Source organism: Chiloscyllium plagiosum, chromosome 10 (genome assembly GCF_004010195.1).
Source record: "Chiloscyllium plagiosum isolate BGI_BamShark_2017 chromosome 10, ASM401019v2, whole genome shotgun sequence".
Classification (NCBI taxonomy): domain Eukaryota; kingdom Metazoa; phylum Chordata; class Chondrichthyes; order Orectolobiformes; family Hemiscylliidae; genus Chiloscyllium; species Chiloscyllium plagiosum.
Genome location: NC_057719.1, coordinates 87206557 through 87229796, shown reverse-complemented (window position 1 = coordinate 87229796; position 23240 = coordinate 87206557). Strand labels below are relative to the sequence as shown.

The 23240-nt window shown below is 48.5% G+C and overlaps 1 protein-coding gene across 1 annotated transcript in view; it reads left to right on the top strand.

Annotated features, from left to right (window-relative positions):
* Positions 1–23240, top strand: part of dll4 (delta-like 4 (Drosophila)) — a 31076-nt gene that overhangs the window by 830 nt on the left and 7006 nt on the right. The window contains exons 2-9 of the mRNA XM_043698311.1: positions 135–386; positions 1318–1375; positions 6367–6630; positions 7653–7713; positions 9494–9624; positions 10679–10848; positions 12814–13033; positions 14585–15308. Of these exons, the coding sequence (XP_043554246.1) occupies positions 135–386; positions 1318–1375; positions 6367–6630; positions 7653–7713; positions 9494–9624; positions 10679–10848; positions 12814–13033; positions 14585–15308 (1880 nt within the window). The remainder of the gene's footprint in view (positions 1–134; positions 387–1317; positions 1376–6366; positions 6631–7652; positions 7714–9493; positions 9625–10678; positions 10849–12813; positions 13034–14584; positions 15309–23240) is intronic.

The following is a 23240-nucleotide window of genomic DNA, read 5'->3' as shown; positions in this document are numbered from 1 at the left end:
TCACACTCTCCCCCTCCTCAGCATCACCCATCCCCACACCCCTCTCTCTCTCTCTGTGTGTGTGTGTTCCCGGTGCTTATCTGTGTTTTTTTTCTCTCTCTCTCTCTCTCACTCGGTGTCTATGTTTTTGAAAGGTTTCTGCTAGCGGTACATTCGAGTTGAGGATCGAACAGTTTGAGAACTCCGGGGCTCTGTTAGCTGCTGGGCACCGCTGTGTACCTGAGTGCCTAACCTTCTTTCGGGTGTGTCTGAAGCATTTCCAGAAGGTGGTCACCCCGGAGCCGTGTACTTACGGCAATGTGCTGACCCCGCTGCTGGGAACAAACTCGTTCACTGTGCCGGACAACCAACCTCCGCTCAGGATCAACTTCACCTTCAAGTGGCCGGTGAGAGACAGAGACGCGCAGAGAGACTGACAGAGAAACACAGAGACAGAGAGAAACAGAGAGACAGGGAGACGCAGAGATAGAGACACAGGGGGACTGAGACAGAGAAGCACAGAGACACAGAGGCAGAGAGAGACACATAGAGAGACAGAGAGGTAGAGACAGAGACATAGATAGAGTGCTGCTAACCGACACATAGCTGAGGGATGGGGGTCTAGTGCACGCTGGGAGCTCACTGTGTGCAGAAAGTTATAAATTCTGAATGAAAGCGCAGTACGAGAATGGGAACCGGACTCTGTGCTTAATGTGCACTACCGCCTACAATGCTAACGGTGTGGCGGGGAGGGAGACATCCAGAACATAGAGACACACTGACACAGACACACAGATTCATACTCTGGGACGTGCACACACACACTGACACAAACAGAGAGACACACACAGACAGAGAGACACACACAGACAGAAACACATTAACAGGGAGATATTCAGTCACTCAGGCACAGAAATACTGACACACACTTACACACAAGAGTTACGCGGACACAAGCGCACTGATGGAGATAGACTCAGAGACACAGTCACGCACACAGCACACTGTCATTGACAGAAACCCGGACAATTTCAAACTGAAAAGATGTTGTGCTAGGATGCAGCAACGCAAGAACCAAGTGATGCTTAACCCGATACTGATGGCACTTGTGAAGGGAGTAGCTCTCAGCTGTACCCAACACAGGACCCCCTTTTTACAGAGAGGGGTATGTGGGAGGGGGGGGGGAGTGGTTGGATAACCCAGGACCCCCTCAGAAATCAGGCAGCAAATCCGAATGATACCCTTAAATTCCGCGCCCAGCGCAGCGATCATGACTACAGCCGGCTATCGGGCGGTGGTTTGCTAACCCCCAGTCTCTTGTCTCTTCTGTTTTGACAGGGAACCTTCTCTCTGATCATTGAAGCCTGGAATTCTGCCTCGAACCTGCCGAGTCTCAGTAAGTGCCAGAGACCGCGAGGGGGCGGCAGCGAGCCGCTCCTCCTGGAGCATAACCCTTGGGACAAAGCCCCCAGTTTAAATCTTATTTATTTATCTGTCATAAACTCGAACAAAGGCTTCTCGCAGACTCCCTACACTTTTTGTTGTTTTTTTTGTCTAGTTTGATTGCAATGCTCGGTATGGGTTTTTTTCTTCTTAAGTCACAGCCTCCATTTATTTAGTGCTGATGTAGCAGCTCCTCCATCTCCCACAGTGTTCACAACACAATCAACTTCCTCTCGGTTATTTTTGGTGTGGGAAACCGAGTTGGTGAGAAAAGCTGAGCTTTGCCAAGAAGTCAAGGCGGCCTTTTCCTGCGTTTTACACCTTTTTAACACTCAGCGCCGCCCTTTTTGGACTGGTTTCAGGGCCTGGTCATCCAGGGTGGGGAGGAGCTGACACACTCTTTGGAAGTTTAGGGAAAATGTTTCAAGGATCCACATACAGTCATCTCTCTGGAAATGTTCCCATCACTCCAGGATTGTTCCCATCACTTTGAACTCTTCCCATCACTTGGGAGAGACCCCATAACTCCAGGATTGTTCCCATCACTCCAGGATTCTGTTCCCATCGCTCCGGGATAGACCCCCAACACTCTGGGATTCTGTTCCCATCACTCTGGGATTGACCTCAACACTCTGGGATAGATCCCTATTACTCCAGGATCAACTGCCTCCGTCTCTCCGGATTGTCAATCTCCATCATTCCAGGATTGCTCCCATCATTCTGAATTTGGTCCCATCACTCCGGGGTTTCCCTCACCATGCTGGATTGTTTATCCCCATCACCCAGGATCATCTGTCTCTACCTTTCCAGGACTGTCAACATCACTCCGGATTTAACCCCATCACTGCAGGATTGTTCCCATCACTCTAGGATTGTCTGTCCCTGTCAGTTTGTTTATGTCATTCCAGGATCATTGCAGGAGCTGCAAACTTCAGTCATTCCAGGCTCTACTTCAGGATCTGTGCCTCTCTATCTCTCCAGGATCAATGATGGATTACACCAGGATTAGTCTGGGATCATCTTCCCCACTCCGGGATCACTCCAGAATTTATGTGTCTCGAACATTCTGGAATCTGTTTGTCTTTATCACTCCAGGATCACTCTCACTACCTATTGTTCCACTACATTGGGATTACTCACTCCAGGATTTGCTGATACTCAAGGGTCTGTGTGTCTCCACGGGAATAGAAGGAAGCCATTCAGCCTCACTGCTCCTTAACCTTTGAGATTCCAGGGAATATCATCCGACTTAGTGTAAACTCCCTTCGTAATTTAACATGGGTGTTGTTCTGGTAACTGTACTCATTCACAACCACTGCGTCCCTCGTAAAGTGTGATGCACTCACTGTACTCCAGTATATTCTAACTAATATCTTCATGCAGCTGACTTATCCTCTTCAATTCTCTAGTAATAAAAGTCAGCATTACACTCACTTTTTATGAAGTTTCTGCAGATGTTGATGGTAATTTAATGATCAATGCACATGAGCCTGTCAGTCCAGCCAAAGCTCCCAGTGGTGCTAGCTTCTCCTGGTGTGGAACATACCCCAGTCCCTTCTCTATTCAAAGTGAATGAGCTCACGTCAAAAAACTATTTGCCATAGTCTTGCCCACTGTCAGAATCACAGAATTGTTACGATGCAGAATGTTCGGCCCAACCCACCTGGACTGGTTCTAACCCCAAGCACCAATCTCCTGCCTTTTTTCCATATCCCAGCATACCACTTCTATACAAATAATCATCCTCTTGAATGCCTCATTGGAACCTATCCGCACCACATTTCCAAGCAGTGCATTCCACACCCTAACTGCTCGCTGAGTGAATAATATTTTTCTCATGTCACCCTTGCTTCGTTTGCAGATCACTCTAAATCGAAGCCCTCTCTTATTTAGCTCCTTTTATAAGCAGAAACAGTTTCTCCCTATTTACTCTGTCCAGCCCACTCATGATCTTGAAAACCTCTATCAGGTCTCCCTCTCAGCCTTTTTCTCTTCAGGGAGAACTATCCCAACCTCTTCAATCTCTGCTCATTGCTAATGTTTCTCATTCCTGGAACCATTCCTGTTCATATCACTTTGCAATTATCCACCAGTACGGTGCTTCTCAAACCGTAGACCAAAACCATCTCAGAGACTTTACAGAGGGTCCTCCAATCGGAGTGAAAGGTTAACAGTGAGTGCGCCAGCAGGTCTCTCCAGAAGCTGGCTCCCCTTCCACCTTTGAGGTCCTGCTCTCTCACTGGGCAGAAAAAAAGCATTTCTGTGCCATTTCTGGGTCATGCCCTTACCCTAACCCTATATAGCTGCCAAGGATAGAGAGAAACAGGGAACACTCATTTCCCTCAACACTACAGATGAATAGCTGATGCCCCAAAATAAGATTAAAGCACTCTTTGTCAGCCAGTAGAGTTATAGAGATGTACAGCATGGAAACAGACCTTTCAGTTCAACTCGTCCATGCTGACCAGATATCCTAAATTAATCTAGTCCCATTTGCCAGCATTTGGCCTATATCCCTCTAAACCCTTACTATTCATGTACCTCCATCACTTTCTCTGGCATTTCATTCCATACATGTACCACCCTCTGTATGAAAGGTTGCCCCTGAGGTCCCTTTTCAATCTTTCCCCCTCACCTTAAACCTATTCCTTTTGGTTTTGGACTCCCCCAAAAGGGGGAAAGACTTTGGCGATTCCAAAGCCCCTCATGATTTTATAAATCTCTATAAGGTCATCCCTCAGCCTCCGACGCTCGATGGACAATAGCCCCTGGACTATTCAGCCTCTCCCTATAGCTCAAACTCTCCAACCCTGGCAACATCCTTGTAAGCCTCTTCTGAACCTTTTCAAATTTACAACATTCTTCACTTTCACATTCTGATTATTACGAGTGATAATTCAATGGACAGAGTCCATGATTATGAATTTCCATTTGAAAGAGTGATCCTACAGTCAAGAATTGAGAATCACTGATCCACACAGCTTTGGGTCACCCTGCGATTTGCAAACTTGGATGTGGGACTTGTCATCCCTTCACTGAAGACATTGACAAATGTGAATCCAGCACCGATCCACTCAAGTCACATGCCATTGTCTCTAGACCTCCGGTCAATCCTACCTGCTCTCTGTCACCTTTCACTCAGCTCATCTCCTCACCAAGCATCTAACTCGCCCACAATTCCCAACCAACCATTTCCTGGGATGGACTTCTTTTGGCTGCCTTTTGGATCCTTTGCATTGTGCAAGGCATGTGGGATGCAGTAGGTAGCGTCCCTGTCTCTGAGCCAGAAGCTGAGTACCGTTGGCCAAGAAATGGGTCCTTGCAATGTAGCCCAACAACTTGTAACTTCTTCCAATATAGCCCAATGGCAGATGGTAAGAGTGGGAAGTATTCCTGGTCAGTCACATGATAGAAGGGAAATTGGGAACCTCGGCCACCTCTAACACTAACTCCAGACCACAACATGCATGGGAAATCGGACATTACCTTTGGACCGGGCTGGACCAGTTGGCAAAGGAGTCGGCCCAGATCAACAGGGAGCTGGGTCCCTGTTCTAGCTGAAATGGACCTGGCCCCTTGCTCTAAATATGTATAGACCCATCATCAGACAAAGAATGTAAGACGGAGAATATTATCACTTCGGGATCAGTTAATCTCCATCACTCTGGAATTTGTGTGCCAATATGGTACCGAAATCAGTTTATATCCAGTACTCCCCGATCTGTGTATCTGTACGACAGTGCCTCTGTTTCTCACGCTCACTCTGGGATCTTGGTCTATCTTTATTGGTTTCAGAATTGAAGAATCAACCATGATGTTGACATCTGAAACTGTTACTGTTTCCTTTGCTCTCTGAAATGTTCGATGATTCGGGCCTAGTTCTCGCATTGAATTCCCCACACATCGCCAGTTGGTTTCACAAAGCACATTCAGTTGGGCAATGACCTACCCCAGGTTTAAAGGTTGTCCCTGCAGCATTTTTCCCCTGCTGCTGTCCTCCAATCCCCATCCCTTTTCATCCTCTCTAGACATTCAGGTCCACCTCTCCACCCGCCCAACACTGTTTTCCCCTTCCCATCATCCCCATTCCTGGTGATTCTTGACTGAAGGTACTGGCAGATCTACACAGGGCTGAGGAGGTGGCTCCTGTAAGTTTGTCCAGGGCAATGTAACTTCCCTATAAGTTGCCTATCCCTAATTGCACAGAGGGCAGTTGAGAGTCCAGCACATTGCCTTGGATCTGAAGTCACCTGTAGGTCAGACTGGGTAAGGAGGTAGATTTCCTTTCCGTTAGTGAACCAGATGGGTTTTCCCCCAGCAATCGGAAACAGTTACAGGGTTTCCCCTCTGAGTTCCAGAGAGTTATTGAATTCAAGTTCCACCCCCAGCTATAGCAGGATTTGAACCTGGGTCCCCGAGGGTCTTTGAAATAATGGGGGTGAAAAGTGTGGCACTGGAAAAGCACAGCAGGTCAGGCAACATCTAAGAAGCAGGAGAGTTGATGTTTCGGGCAAAAGCCCATCGACTCTCCTGCTCCTCGGATGATGCCTGACGTGGTGTGCTTTTCCAGCGCCACACTTTTCAACTCTGACTCTCCAGCATCTGCAGTCCTCATTTTGTCCTCTTTGAAACAATGGTCTAGTGATATTATCACCAGCTTCCTAAGTGCCGGTGGTCTTTTGTTAATTTGTGAAGCAACCATTCTCTGCCAATGCCCGCTGGTTAGCTCCAGGTTTAATAAGCATGATTGTAATGGTGGGGGAAAGCTACTGCAGTGTCTATGGAAAGGAAGTGCAGGATGGAGAGAGGGAGGGTCTAAACTGCCCTGATGTAGCTATGTAAGGCAACATTTGTCTGGTTAGCAGGCAGCACAATACGTTCCACTGTATCTCAGCACATGTGACAATCAAAGCCTCTGTATTAATCCAGGCTGTTTGTTCACAGATGTCACCAGCCCCGAGACGTTGATCAATCGTTTTGCCATCCAGAGGCACCAGCCAGTGGGCACAGCCTGGGCCCAGGATTCCCTGCAAGGGGAGCACACCCAGTTGTACTACTCATACCGGGTGGTATGCAGCCAGCATTACTACGGAGAGGGATGCTCCGATTACTGCCGGCCGAGGAACGACACCTTTGGGCACTACACCTGCGGCAAGGAGGGCCAGAGGCTCTGCCTGCCGGGCTGGCAGAATGAATACTGCTCACAACGTAAGGCGAGAGACACACAGCATCCACACTGACTGCGGTACAGCGGCTCAGTGGTTAGCACTGCTGCCTCACAGCGCCAGGGACTCGGGTTCGATTCCACCCTCAGGAAACTGTCTGTGTGGAGTTTGCACATTCTCCCCATGACTGCATGGGGTTTCCTCCGGGTGCTCCGGTTTCCTCCCACAGTCCAAAGATATGCAAGTCAGGTGGATTGGCCATCCCATAGCGTCCAGGGATGTGCAGGCTAGATGGATTAGCCGTGGGTAATGCAGGGGTAGGGGTCTGTGTGTGGATGTTGTACTCTTTAGAGAGTTGGTGTGGACCCGATGGGCCAAATGGCCTGTTTCCACACTGTGGGTGATTCTGATCCAAAGCATGCAGGCAGAGGGAGAAGCACTGGACTGTGCACCCTGGCACTACAGAGCCTTTAGTTCCACTGGGGTTTCACCCTGGCAACATTTGGCCACGTCTCTGTCCTGTGGAGTCATTCCTGACACAGGGTTCCTTCTACCTATCCTGTTGCTGCCAAGCCCAGCATTTATTCCCAAAGCGTCTAGCTAGGGCCATTGCCAAGAGAGTCAACCAGCTCGCTGTGGGGCTGAAGTCACGTGTCAGCCAGACCGGGTAAGGATGGCAGATTTGCCTCCCCTAACAGGCATTAGTGAACCAGATGGTTTTTACAGTCAGCGATGACATTATCACAGTCACTATCACCGAGACAAGTTTCATTGTGGCTCGTATTAATTGGATCAAAATTCAAGAACATTAGACCCATGCCCCAAGATCACCAACTGAGGCCACAGAATTCCCTGCGACATTCCCACAATGTCCATCCTTTACGTGGGGCTAGTCCAATGAACAGATCACTGAGGGCATTATTACTGGAGAGGAGAAGGAGTAGAGGAAGAGGTGTTTGTCCTTGCATTGTGGGTTAGTACCGGAGCAGGGGATTATTAATCAGGGATCTGTCTGTCACTGCCTCAGACTTACAATATCTTCTCCTTGTCTTTTATTCCCTCCAGCGATTTGCCAGGCTGGATGCAGCTTGGATCACGGCTACTGTGACCAACCAGGCGAGTGCAAGTAAGTGACGGAATTTGCAAATATCGCCCACAGTGATGGGACATCCCTCAGTGTCCCTCCAACGCACACATCACACCAACTCAGACTTTCACTTGGACCACATCACCTTGTTTCCTCTCACTAGTACTGCCACCCTCCTGCCACCCCGGATACCTGGAGTCAACCAACACTGCCCCAGCTGACCCTAGCCCATAACCTCCAGCCAAGGCAAATCCCTCCTCACCTCAGCCCTTCCCCAACAACCCCCTTACACACACATCGGCACAAACACACATGCACACACAGAGGCACACGCATAGACATATGCACAGACATATGCAGTAACACTCATAGACGCACATACATACAGACAGGCACACAGACACATACACACACACAAGCATATACAGACATACATATCCAGAGAGCCCCTCCATACATACAGAAACACATGCACATACAAACACAGACACATGCACAGAAACACACACAGACACACATACAGACACACACAGATGTACAAGCACATACATACAGACAGGCACACAGACACATACACACACAGGCATACACAGGCATACATACACAGAGACCCCCCACACACACATACTGACACACATGTGCATACAAACGCACAAACACAGTCACACACACAGATACACATATATATGCAAACATACAGGTAGACATAGACCAACACACACAGATGCATACACATACGCACAGGCGCAGATACACACACATATGGACACACATACAGACACACACATTCACACATACAGACACACACACAGATACACACAAACCCAGACAGGTGCGCGCGCACACACACAAACACACAGACACAGACACACACTCCCAACACTGAGCCACATCCTCATTTCTTAAGCTGCCAACAACCTATTTCTGGAGGTTTCAGCACATGGCTGCCATCCCACTTTGTCCCACCCTGTATCACTTGTGACACACGGTTTCTCAAAAACCAACTGGAAAATGAGAAGCTTCAATATCCAATTGGATACTGCTTAACCCTCAGCCAAACCGCCCTATTATACACTTTCAATATTTTCATATTGGATCGAGAAATGTTCAAAGTAAAGGTGAAATGTTTTTCTACCTTCCCTGTGGTTTTCATCTTCTTTATTCATTCTCAGGGTGTGGTCATCGTTGGCATGGCCATCATTTTTTGCCCAACCCTAATTGCCCTTGAATTGAGTGACTTGCTCGAGCCATTTAACACAGGGCAGCTCAGTCACCCACATTGCTGTGGGTTTGGAGTCAAATGTAGGCCGGACCCAGTTACAGATGGCAGAGTTCCCTTTCCTAATTCTTTGAATTAGCTCCAGCACTTTGCTGTTCTTTGGTAGACCTTCCACATATTAACATACAAAGCTCTCCTGGATACATTTCAAGAAGTCTGCCCCCTCTAAACCCTTCAATTATCCCAAATTGAAAGTTGAAATCTCCTGCTATAGTTATTGTGTTACTATTTTTACACACCTCAGTGAATTGTCTATCTATTTGCTCCTCTATTGGCCCCTGACTGTTTAGGGGCCTATAATAGCAGTGGGACTGCCCCAGGCTCTATCCACAAAGCTTAATTTAACGATGCTTTCAAGATAAACCTTCCTTAATTTGTAACTAACTCCTTAATTTGTAATGTGACACCACCATCCCTTTATATGACAATAAGGTTTGTTACTATCAATGTGACTATATGCCTGTTTCTGAATTGCTCATTTCTCTAGTCAAGATGAGTGGTGTGATTAATCCTGTGCCTTTCTCTCTCCCTGTCCCCCAGGTGCCACTATGGATGGCAGGGCCGTTTGTGTGATCAATGCATGCACTATCCTGGCTGTCTACATGGGACATGCCAGCAGCCCTTTCAGTGTACCTGTAAGGAGGGCTGGGGCGGTCTCTTCTGTAATCAGGGTGAGTGTTCCAGTCCCATCCACAGGGACTGTCTCCTCCTGTCTAGACTGTATCCAAACCCACACGCTTCACAGGAACAAGTTCCCCCACAGTCAAGAGCGAAAGCCCCAGTTGACCCTCCAATACTCTGGTGACGTTGGCTGACAGAGGATCACTTGGTTCTGAAGGGGACCAGAGCCAAGTTCTTTGGTACACTCCTCCAGAACAGGGCAGAGGGTTCCCAGCTTGATCCCTGTTACTGGGTGCTGGGAGAGAGCAGCAGGGAGAGTCTATCGCCCCACCTTGGGAGCTACAGGCACTGCAGGGTGGGCAATAGCGAGAATATATCGCCATGAGGACGGACTCTCACCCTACCCCTCCCCAGGTATGCTGCCTTCCCCACAATGACACCTCTCCAACAGTGTCCCTCTCCGCCACTGAGTCCCCTCCCCCCAGAGTGTCCCTCCACCAGCGTGCCCCCTTCCCCACAGAGTCACCTACTCCAAGAGTCCCCTTCCCCCACAGTGTGCCACCTACCCCATAGTGTTTCCCTCCCACACAATGCCCCCCTCCCCCACAGTGTACCCTGACTGTCACCTTCCCCTCTCCCTGTGCATACTCCTCTCTCCAAGTGCCCCCCATCTCCCAGGTTCTTTCCACATCCCCTTCCCCACACGGCATAGACCCCCAACCTGCCCCCTTACCCTACAAACTGTGTTAATCTGATTGGTCACCTTGTTTGGTTATATGAGTTGTGGGGTTGGGTTCAGTCATGTTCACTCCCAAGGATTACGGGAGTAACTGTCACCCCTGGGAGGGGTTTGGAGGTTTATTAATAGTTGCTTGTGTGGGGGGTGGGGCAGGGTATTATTTAAGGGTTGCCCCGGGAAGGGGTATGAGGTGATTATTAACAGTTGCCCCAAGAGAGGCGGGGGTCAGCAGTTGTTGTCCTGGACAGTGGATGGGGTGGGGGAGTGGGGTTTGCCCTCCCGGGGATTAAGGGTAAGGTCCTGATGCCCCCCCTCCTCACTGTGCATGGATTGTGACTGACCTTGTGGCTCTGTGTTTGTTCCAGACCTGAACTATTGCACTCACAACAGGCCTTGCCTGAACAACGCAACCTGTACTAACACTGGCCAGGGCAGCTATACCTGTACGTGCCAGCCTGGCTTCACCGGCACCAACTGCCAATCGGCCCTTCGCCAATGTGACAGCAGCCCCTGCCGAAACGGGGGAACATGCACGGTAAGACAGAGAGAGTGCAGCATGACCAGGCCAGGCCTCAGCCATAGCTCAGAGGGCCCAGCAGGGTAGTCACCACCAGGGGAAGGGGCAGCAGGGGGAAAGGGGTACCCAGTGAGGCATGGAAATATCCATCAGGGAGAGTGGGGATATCTGTCGCGGAGAAGGGGAGTATCCATCATGGAAGGGAGTATGTATCACGCAGAAGGGAACTATCCATCGGGGGAGGGGAAGGGCCATTGGGGGGGGATATCCATCGGGTAGAGAAGGGATATCTGTTAAGGGGAGCAGGAATATCCATCAGGGCGACGGGACATATCTGTCACGGGGAGGTGGAATATCCATCAGGGAGAGGGAGGGATATCCATCGGGGAGAGGGGGTATCCATTGAGGGAGGTGAAGGCCATCGAAGGGGGGAAATATCCATCTGGGAGAGAGGGGATACCCATCACTGGGAGGGCGAATATCCATCAGGGAGAGAGAGAGGGGTGATATTCATCAGGAAGAGGGGGATATCCATCAGAAAGAGAGGGGATATCCATCAGGGAGAGGGGGATATCCATCAGGGATAGGGAGAATACCCATCGGGAGAGGGGGATATCCATCAGGGAGAGGGATAAGGGGCATATTCATCAGGAAGAAGGGGATATCCATCAGGGAGAGGGGGATATCCATCAGAGAGAGGGGGATATCCATCAGGGAGAAAGGGGATATCCATCAGGAAGAGGGGGATATCCATCAGGGAGAGAGGGGATATCCATTAGGAAGAGTGAGATATCCATCAGGGAGAGGGGGATATCCATCAGGGAGAAAGCGGATATCCATCAGGAAGAAGGGAATATCCATCAGGAAGAAGGGAATATCCATCAGGGAGAGAGGGGATATCCATCAGGGAGAGGGGGATATCTATAAGGGAGAGGGAGGATATCCACTGGGAGAGGGGGATATCCATCAGGAAGAGGGGGATATTCATCAGGAAGAGGGGGATATCCATCAGGGAGAGGGGGATATCCATCAGGGAGAGAGATGGGGGGATATTCATCAGGAAGAGAGGGATATCCATCAGGGAGAGAGGGGATATCCATCAGGAAGAGGGGGATATCCATCAAAAAGAGGGGGATATCCATCAGGGAGAAAGGGGATATCCATCAGGGAGAGAGGGGATATCCATCAGGAAGAGGGAGATATCCATCAGGGAGAGGGGGATATCCATCAAGGAGAGCAGGAATATCCATCAGGGAGAGGGGGATATCCATCAGGGAGAGAGGGGATATCCATCAGGGAGAGGAGAATATCCATCATAGAGAGAGGGATATCCATCAGGAAGAGGGAGATATCCATCAGGGAGAGGAGGAATATCCATCAGGAAGAGGGGTATATCCATCAGGGAGAGAGGGATATCCAAGAGAGGAATATCCATTGGGGAGAGGGGAATTTCCATCAGGGAGAAGAGGATATCCATCGTGGAGAGGAGGAGAATCGCCAACAGCATTTTCTCTGCTCCCAGCATCTCCACATTATTCGGGAGACCTGGAATGTGTGGGCCATTGACAGAGAGGGAAACACCCTGCTGTTTCTGAGGGGCAGAAAAGCCGAGAGTACAGGGTGGGCATGGTTTAATGTAAGCATAAGGAGAGAAGGAGCAGCGATGATGGAAGGAGAAACCATTCTCTCACAATGAGTTTATAGAACTAGCGCTGTGCCCTCTGACAACACGGGGAAGGCAGGACTTAAAGCTGTAGTGTTGTAAAGGATATTTTATGAATAACAGAAAGATGAAAATAATGACAAGGCTATGCGATCAGCACTGTAGGATCAACTGAGGTTCTTGCAGAGGGACAACACAGCCACGATTGGCTGAATGTCCTCCTTCGGTGTGGTCAACCCTTGCCGACAGACGGAGAGACTCTGGAGGGAGGGTGGCTTTGGTTAGTTTGTTCCTCATTTGGTTTGGTGCTTTTGTTGCAGGAACTGGATGACTCGTACATGTGCTCCTGCCTCCCTGGCTTCTATGGACAACACTGTGAGGACAGCACCCTCACCTGCGCTGAGTCCCCCTGTTTCAATGGCGGCTCCTGCATCGAGAGATCACAGGACCCTCCCTACAGCTGTATCTGCCCACTGGGCTTTACCGGCTTAAACTGTGAACAGAAAGTGGACTGGTGCACCAGGAACCTGTGTGCAAATGGTAACTCTCATCCTCTCGCCCACATCTCTAATGTGTTTCTCCTTGCTTCAGTGTGGAACAAACTGATTTAGAAATTAGGATCAAACTATAACGTCCTCTAGCACATGGGGTGGCCATTTAGCCATTTGGTGTTTTATTATGTCTTTGTTTATCAATCCCAAATTAATCCCACTGCCCCACTCTCTCCCCATAGCCCTGTATCAATCCCAACCTAATCCCACTGCCCCACTCTCTCCCCACTGTTCTGTATCAATCCTGAACTAATCCCACTGCCCTACTCTCTCCCCACTGCTCTGTATCAATCCTAAACTATTCCCATTGCTCCACTCTCTCCCCGTAGCCCTGTATCAATCCCAAACTATTCCCATTGCCCCACTCTCTCCCCATAGCCCTGTATCAATCCTAAACTATTCCCACTGCCCCGCGCTCCTCCAATAACCCTATATCAAATCCCAGACTAATCATTCTATTTGCTTTTGGGCCATAGCTCTCTGACAAATTCTCATTCTGACTTTGCACATATCTGTACTGGCAGCAGGAGTAGGCCATTCAACCCCTTGAGCCTGTTGTACCATTTAATAAGAGATCATGGTCCAAGTCATTTATATAGATCACAATCAGCAGAGGCCCCACAAGTATGGATCTCTATGGAACATGCTCCTCATGAAACTCCAGCCAGAAAAACACCCTTCAACCACTTCCCTCTGCCTTCTATTGGCAAGCCAATTCTGAATCCAAAAGGCCAAGTTGCCATGGATCCCCTGTATCCTAACCTTCCTGATGAGTCTACCATGAGGGACTTTGTAAAATCCATGTGGACAATATCTACCCTCATTGATCACCCTTGTCACCTCCTCAAAAAAATCAACCATGATGACTTGAATTGCCAGAATTTAAAGCTGAGGAAGCTTTAGGAAATCTTTGCAGGTAATTAAGACTATTCAGGAAAGATACCCAGACTTGAAGGTTTGCAGACAGGGAGATAGTTGACTTGATGGCACAACAGAGTTTGATTTTGGACAGGATGGGTATGGGAATGGAAGTGTGGGAGGTGAATCCATTTTCGTTTGGTTCATCTTGTTACTTTGGGATACCATTGGCGATGTCACTTGTTTTTAAATCTTTATCTCTGTTTTAATTGATCGCTGGGCCTGGGCCTAGGGTAGAATAGTGTATATGATGGTGTCTGTGTAGCAAATGCTCAGCTGGCTTCTCAGGGAAATTTGTTCAGCTTTGTGGTTGGTACAGGCTACAGATAGTGCCTTCCCAACCTCTGCATCACCAGTGAGACCTGTGAAATGCCGGTGGGGCCTGTGAGTCACTGGTGGGGCCTACAAATCACCAGTGAGGCCAGTGAATTTTTGATGGGGCCTGTGAGTCACTGGTGGGGCCTACAAATCACCGCTCAGGCCCATGAATTGCCAGCGGGGCCTGCGCTTTGCTTGTTGGATCTGAGAATTGCCAGTAAAGCCTAGGTTGTATCTCAGCTTGAGAGCTGCCCTTTGTTGACCTACTGTTAATCCTGTTCCCCTCCCTCCCCCCTCCCTGCAGGAGGCCAATGCTTCGACCTGGGGTTCTCGAGAATGTGCCGCTGTCAGGCCGGCTTTGCTGGGCAAAGGTGTGAGATCAACGTGAACGACTGCGCCAGAAGCCCATGTGCCAACGGGGCCACCTGCGTTGACCAGATCAACAACTACACGTGCCTGTGTGTCGCTGGCTTCTCAGGCCGGGACTGTGACCAGCCGCTGGGCAGCGAGTGTGACTCCATGCCTTGCCACAATGGTGGGACGTGCCACGCTGGCGTGTACGGTCAAACCTTCGTGTGTCAGTGCCCCGTCAACTTCATGGGGTCCCTCTGCGAGATTCCCGTCTTCTCTGTCCCATTGCAGAAACAGCAGCAGCCCCCCAGCCCCTTCCCCTGGGTCGCTGTGTCCCTGGCCTTTGGACTGATGGCTTTCGTCATGCTGCTGTGCGTCCTGGCCATTGCCTTGAGGCACGTGCAGAGGCCCGGCGGGGGGCAGCGCCACGACACAGAGACAATGAACAACCTAACTGAGTCCCAGCGGGACAACCTGATCGTGGAATCGCAGCTCAAGCTCACTAACAAGAAGGTGGACTTGGATTCTGACTGCATCGTAGAGAAGACCAACTACAAAGACAGGAACTTTGCCCTGGATTGGAATTTAGCTGCAGGCCTCAAGCCTGATCTGACTCAAGACCTGAAATGCCATAAAAACCACAGAAAAGAGGAAAGTTTGCCCCTCAGAAACCCGTGGTAAGACTTCTTCATTCTGCTAGCTCTTTAAGTTAAACATTTGACAACCCAAAAGCCATAAGGCAAGAATTGGGGCCTAGTGAAGTCTAGTGATTGGGTCAAAACAAACTGAGACTTCTCAGACCTTGTGTCTTTACACAGAGACAAGAAGAGCCTGAAGGAACCGTGGTCTGACTGAGTTAATGACTCAGGACATTAACCCCCTGTAGGCGCAGGCCATGAGGGCTGTTAGGTTAGGGGAGGGGAGTGTGAGTGAAGGTTGAACAGTATGTGGGGTGTGATGGGGGTGGTGAGGGAGGCTATGTGTGGACTGGGAATATACAAATGGGAATGTAGAATTCGAAACGCAAACAGACCATTAACTGTGATCTTATTGAATGGTTGAGCAGGCTGAACCATATGTTCATATGTTCTTACCTGCCCAAACTAACTGTGGCCCCAGCACTGATCCCTGTAGCACTCCACCAGTCATAGGTTGCCATCCTGAAAAAAAGGGTCTTATGCCAATTCTGTCTTCTATTCATTAGACCAGCCTCTATCCACGCTAATGCACAACCTTCAACACCATAGCTTCTTATCATAACGAGTAGCCTAATGTGTGGTACCTTATCAAACGTCTTCTGAAAATCCGTTTCCCCTTTATCCGTTTCCCCTGCTCCAAGTAAATTTGTCAAGTGCAATTTCCCCTTCTATACCGACTCATATCATGTAATTCTAAATACTCTGCTATTACATCCTTTATGATAGACGTTAACAATAACCAACACTAAATGTAAAGTTATTTTCTTTTCTGACTCCTTCCCCTTTTAAATAAAGGTGTTCCATTGGCAGGTTTCCAATCCTTTAGGACTTTTCCAGAATCTAAGGATTCCTGGAAGATATTTACCAGTGCATCCACTATCTCTGCAGTGACTTCCTTTAATACGCAGGGATGCATCCCATCAGATTCAGGAGTCATACTATCAGTTTTTAGTTCCTAGCACTTTTTCACTAGTGACAATTATTATATTTATTTCCCCTCCTCCTTTTGCACCTTAAATGTTTAGTATTTTTGGAATGCTATTGGGATCTTCTACTGTAAATACTAATGCAAAGTATTTATTCAACTCCCCTGCCCCTTCCTGGTTCCCTATTATTATTTCCCCTGCCCTGTTCTCCACAAGGTTTGTTCACCTTGGCTTCTCTCTTCCCTTTCATATATTTAAAAAAGCTCTTGATGTCCATCTTGATATTACTTGCAAGTTTGCCTGCAAAATTTATCTTCTCCTTCTTTATAATTGTTTGGTTGTCCTTTGCTGGTTTTTTAAACTTTCCCAGTCCTTTGGCTTACCACTTAATGTTGCCCACATTGTATTTTTTTTGTTTTAATTTAATGCTATCTTTAACTTCACTGGTTAACCATGGTTTGCTTATCCCATTTGTTGTCAGTGGGGTGTCTCTGCTAAAACAGAACTGTTCAGCAGTCTGCTTCCTCCTTATTGAATATCCAGAGGACTGAACCTGCAGCTCCTCCTGACTAGCTGTCTGTAACATTAGACTCGCAGTACGTCAAGCCTATTAAATGTCTTGTAAAAGACACGGCTTTATCGGAGATCGAGCAGGACACTGTCACAACAACAAACACTTTGTGTTAAATACAAGCTCCTCCTTCACCAGCAGGTCATATCAACCAGGATTCAGTGTCGTCATGGAAACTGCAGGCAGCACTTACTGTTGCTGTTGCAATCCTGAACGATGCTCCCTGTCATCGTGGAGATCCTAGATGATGTTGCCTGTTGTCAAGGAGATCCTGTACGATGCTTCCTGTCGTTATGGAGATCCAGGACCATGCTGCTTGCCATCGTGGAGATCTAGGACGATTGTCCCAGTCGTCATGGAGATCCAGGATGATGCTGTCTGTTGTCATGGAGATCCAGGATGATGCCCGCAGTTATCCTAGATCCCACTCAGCATGGGGAAACTAAGTGTGACTTGTTGGAGTTGAGGGTAGGATAACTGAATTGACGCTGCCTGCTGTTGTGTTCACTCTAAAGAACCCAGTGGGTCTCTAAATTAACTTGGGCTGGTCTCATGACAAGGCCTAATGAAGAGAGAGCCAGAAAGTGAAGTAGCAGAGGGTGTGGACACAGCGGAGGGATGATATGGAAGAGGACTGCGAGGGAGGTTGGGGAGAGGAGGAAGCAGACTATGGAATGGGAATGAGTGTGGAGAGGCTGCGAGGGAAATGACAGTTTCTTGAGGTAAGCGCAGGGAAAGAGACATGGGTCTGTGGCACTAATCTCACTCTGAGTTCAACAGTGGCCTGGGAATTAACCCAGGTTGAGGCCCCAGCTCTCTAAAGTCGAGTACCTGTACCTCAGGCTGCACAGGGTCTGGGGGGCTACTGAGGGGCTTGAACCAGGGGTCTGACTGAGGGAAGGGGGGGGGGTGTCCCATACACAAGTCAATGTGACTGTAATCTAACCCATTTTCCGTTTTCTGCTTGTGAACCAATTCATAGTCCATACTCACACAACTCCCCCCCATCCCCTGCGCTGTCACTTTATTTATTATCCTCCTCTGTAGAGCTTTATCAAAAGCTAAAAATCCAAATGCAGTACAGATACTGGTTCTCCTCTATCAAGTAATTTTCTCACACAACTCCACACGTTTCTGAGATATGATTTCCCTTTCATAACTTGATGTCCACTCTGTCCAGCTTTACCAGTGTTTTCGAATCACAACCTTCAAAATGGATTCTCACATTTTCCTTCCTACTGATGTCAAGCTACTGGTCTGTTATCCTGTGTCCACTTTCCCTGTTAAATAGCAAGGTTACATTTACTAATTTCTGGTCTGCAGGAACCTACCTAGAGATGATAGAATTTTGAAAGATAGCCACTATCTCTCTAGCCACCTTCCTTGAATGCTCTGATCTGGGCCAAGGCACTTATCAGTCTTCAATCCAGTTAACTTCTCAAGTACACCCTCTTTACTAATTTCTTTCAGTTTGTCTTTTTCACAAGACCCTTGGTTGCCTACTATTTTTGAGATTTTCTCAAACACCTTCTATGAAGACAGGTGAAAAGAAACCTTTTAATTTCTCCAGGCCTACACTGTTCCTAATTAATCTTGTTTTCTCTTCAGCTATCTAAAGAAGCTTTTACAGTCCACCTTTATATTCCTTACTAGTTTGCATTCATATACATTTCTGTGTTTCTTAATAGTTTCTTGGTCCTCTCTTGCTGAGTTCTAAATTATTCCTGATCCTCAGGCTAACCAGTTTTTCTGACAACTTTCTAAGCCACTTCCTTTGATCTGTTGCAATCTTTATTTTCTTTTGTTGGCTTACATTTCCTTCTGAGTGTTTGTGCCTTCGAGCAGTAGTTCCCAATTTTATGAGCTCTTTATAGCTCTCTGTCTGCCATCTATCCAGCCATTATCCAGCTTTACAGAGGAAACCTGGTCACTGACAGCTGTAGCTGCCCCCAACTCCCAAATCAAGGAAGGGTTGGATAAGGCCATGAGCCAAACCCCTCTCACTACCAGACCTGCCTACTCGAGAATCTCTATATCTGTGTAGTATTCTTTTAATACTAACCTCTCTAGCGTCAAATCTTTGTGTCTTTTTCCCCATCCACCATGGCCAGTTTATCCCTCATGCATTCATAATTTCAGATTAGATTCCCAACAAGTCCATACCGACCCTCCGAAGAGTAACCCACCCAGACACATTTCCCTCTGACTAATGCAACTAATACTATGGGGCAATTTAGCTTGGCCAATTCACCTAACTGTGGGAGGAAACCGGAGCACCCGGAGGAAACCCATGCAGACATGGGGAGAATGTGCAAACTCCACACAGACAGTTGCCCGAGGCTGGAATCGAACCTGGTGCTGTGAGGCAGCAGTGCTAACCACTGAGCCACCATGCCGTCCGGTGTAAGATCTTACATTCAGAATTAACCATATTACTTTCAAGGAAAAAGTGAATTCTGCAGATGCTGGAGATTAGAATCGAGAGTGTAGTGCTGGAAAAGTACAGCAGGTCAGGAAGCCTGATGAAGGGTTTTTGCCCGAAATGTCGATTTTCCTGCTCCTGGAATGCTGCCTGACCTGCTGTGCTTTTCCAGCACCATACTCTCAACCATAGTACATTCAAACCTAATGTGAGATTCTGTCGAGGTCACCATTTGCCGGATTCCCTTACAGCAAGGTTATCAATTAGCATTTTCTCATGACAAAGCACTTAAACCAAAAATAGACCAATTCCTAGCTGTTCCTCAATGTACATCTCCAGAAACATGTCTTGCACTCCTCCAGGAAGTTATTAATGCAGACTTGGTTCATCCAATCTGTGGCTAAGTTGAAATTGCCCATTGTTACTGTATTACCCATGTCACATGCAGCTCTAATTTCTTGAGTTAATATATCCCCAGTGTGACCATGACCCCAGTGTGACCATGACCCCAGTGTGACCATGACCCCAGTGTGACCATGACTGTTTGATGGCCTGTGCACAACTCCCACCGAGGTTAGCTGTCCCTTGCTGGTTCTTAGTTCTACCCAAACTGCTCCTTTGACCTAAAGTCCTCTCTCACTGATATAATTACATCAACACTTGGTAAGCTAACGGTCCCACCTCTTTTTCTTTGTCGACATCCCTCCTAAATGTTGAGCATTGTTGGACAATTAGTTCCCAATCTTGATCCTGCCTGTGCCCGAAACGTCGAATCTCCTGTACCCTGGATGCTGCCTGACCTGCTGTGCTGTTCCAGCAATAAAGTTTCAACTTTGATCTCCAGCATCTGCAGACCTCACTTTCTCCCCAATCTTGATCACCCTGCAGCCAGCTCACTGCAATGGTGGTTAAATAAAATCCACTGACCACACACTATGCATTCAGTCGAACATTATGTGAATAATGTCCTCAATTCTGCTCTTAACATTATTCTCCATACAGATCTGATATGTTGATTGCTTATACCTCACGCATTTTCTACATTTACATTCGACTTTCCCTGACCAGTTCTGTTTCCCACTGAACATCCTTTAAGGCGCGCACTCACTTACCAACCCAGTTTGAACACAGCACTCCAGTGTTGGCACTCCCCTGCATTCATGCTGTCTATCCAACTTGGAGATGGGCAGAGGGAGTGCTACATTGTCAGAGGGTCAGCATCGAGGATGCACTGTGCTGTCAGAGGGAGTGCTGTACTGCCAGAGGATCAGTACTGAGGGAGGGTTGCACTTTGAAAGATCAGTGCTGAGGGAGTGCTGCATTGTCAGAGGGTCAGTACTGAGAGAGTGCTACACTGTCAGAGGTTCAGTACTGAGGGAGTGCTGCACTGTCGGACGGTCAGTACTGAGGGAATGCTGCACTGTCAGAGGCTCAGTACTGAGGGAGTGCTGCACTGTCAGAGGCTCAGTATGGAGGGAATGTTGCATTGTCAGAAGCTCAGTACTGAGGGAGTGCTATATTATCAAAGAGTCAGTATTGAGGGAGCAGTGCGCTGTCTGAGGCTCAGTACTGAGGGAGTGCTGCAATGTTAGAACATCAGTGCTGAGAGAGTACTGCACTGTAAGAAAATCAGGGGTCTATCAAGAGGGAGCTCTGCACTGTCGAAGGGTCAGTACTGAGGGAATGCTGCAATGTGAGAAAATCAGTACTGAGGGATTGCTGCACTTTTGAAAGGTCAGTGCTGAGGAGGTGCAGCACTTTCAGAGAGTCAGTAATGAGGAGTGTTGGAGTGTCAGTACTGAGTTGTTAACTTTGTCCACCCCAGTCCAACACAGCTCCTCCACATTCTGTCAGTACTGAGACAATGCTGCACTGTCAGGGGGTCTGTCAAGAGGGAGTGTTACAGTGTCAAAGGGTTAGTACTGAGGGAGTGCTGCACATTCAGAGGGTCAGTACTGAGGGTATGCTGAACTGTCAAAGGGTCTGTCAAGAGGGAGTGTTGCACTGTCAAAGGGTCAGTACAGAGGGAGTGCTGCACTGTCGAAAGGTCAGTACTGAGGGAGTGCTGCACTGTCAGAGGGTCAGTACTGAGGGAGCACTGCACTGTCAGAGGGATGGTTCTGAGACAATGCTGCCCTGTTGGAGGGTCAGTATTGAGGGAGTGCCGCATTTTGGAGGGTCAGGACTGAGGGAGTGCTGCACTGTTGGAGGATCAGAACTGAGGGAGTGCTGCACTGTTGGAGGATCAGTACTGAGGGAGTGCTGCACTGTCAAAGGGTTAGGGCTGAGGGTGTGCTGTACTGTTGGAGGGTCAGTATTGAGAGTATACTACATTGTCAAGGGGTATATCCAGAGGGAGTGTTGCACTGTGTACTGAGAGAGTGTTTCACTGTCAGAGGGTCAGTAGTGAGGGAGTGCTGCACTGTCAGAGGCTCAGTACTGAAGGAGTGATGTACCGAGGGAGTGCTGCACTTTTGGAGAGTCAGTAATGAGGGAGTGCTGCACTGTCGATGGTTTAGCGCTGAGGGAGTGCTGCACTGTGGAAGTGGTAGTACAGAATGTGCACTGCACTGTCGGAGGTTCAGTACTGAGGGAGTGCTGCACAGTCAGTGGTTCAGTATTGAGACAGTGCTGAACAGTCAGAGGGTCAGTACTGAGGGAGCAATGCATTTTGGAGGTCAATACTAAGAGAGTGCTAACTGTCAGATGGTCAGTACTGAGGGTGTGCAGCACTTCAAAGAATTAGTAGTGAGGGAGTGCTGCACTTTCAGAGGGTCAGTAATAAAGGAGTTCTGCACTGTTGGAGCGTCAGTGCTAAGGGAGTACTGCACACTGTTAGAGGGTCAATACTTAAGGAGTGCTGCAATGTCAGGTGGGTCAGTACTGAGGGTGTGCTGCATGGTCACAGGGCCAGTACTGAAGGAGCTCTGCACTGTGAGAAAGTCAGTACTGAGTGTATGCTGCACTGTTGGAGGGTCAATACTGAGGGAATGCTGCACTGTTGGAGGGTCAGTACAGAGGGAGTGCTGCACTGTTGGAGGGTCAGTACAGAGGGAGTGCTGCACCGTTGGAGGGTCAATACTGAGGGAGTGCTGCACTGTTGGAGGGTCAATACTGAGGGAGTGCTGCACTGTTGGTGGGTCAGTACTGAGGGGGTGCTGCACTGTAATAGGATCAGTGCACTGCACTATTGAAGGGTCAGTACTGATGGAGTGCTGCATTTTCAGAGGGTCAGCACTGAAGATGTGCTGCACTCTCAGGGGTTCTAAAATGAGCATATGCTACTCTGTTGGATGGTCAGGAATGATTGATTTCAGCACTGTGAGAATGACAGCACTGAAAGAGTGCTGTACTGTCAGAGGGTCAGGACTGAGGGAGCGTGACACTGCCAGAAGCTCAGTCCTGAATGTGCACTCTACTGTCAAAGGATCAGTACTGAGGGAGTACTGTTAGAGGGTCAGTACTGAAGTAGTGCTGCAGTGTTGGAGGGTCAGTACTGAGGCAGTGAGGCATTGTCAGAGGGTCAGTAATGAGAGAGTGCTGCACGGTCGAAGAGTTGATACTGAGGGATTGCTGCACTTTCAGAGGGTTAGCACTGAAGGAGGTCTGCACTGTTAGAGCATCAGTGCTAAGCAGGTGCTGCACTGCAACCGTTTCTGTACTGAAGGAATGCTGCACATTGGAGGTTCAGTCGTGAGAGAGTGCAACACTGTTGAAGGGTCAGTACTGAGGGAGTGCTGCACTGTTGGTGGGTCAGTACTGAGGGGGTGCTGCACTGTAATAGGATCAGTGCACTGCACTATTGAAGGGTCAGTACTGATGGAGTGCTGCATTTTCAGAGGGTCAGCACTGAAGATGTGCTGCACTCTCAGGGGTTCTAAAATGAGCATATGCTACTCTGTTGGATGGTCAGGAATGATTGATTTCAGCACTGTGAGAATGACAGCACTGAAAGAGTGCTGTACTGTCAGAGGGTCAGGACTGAGGGAGCG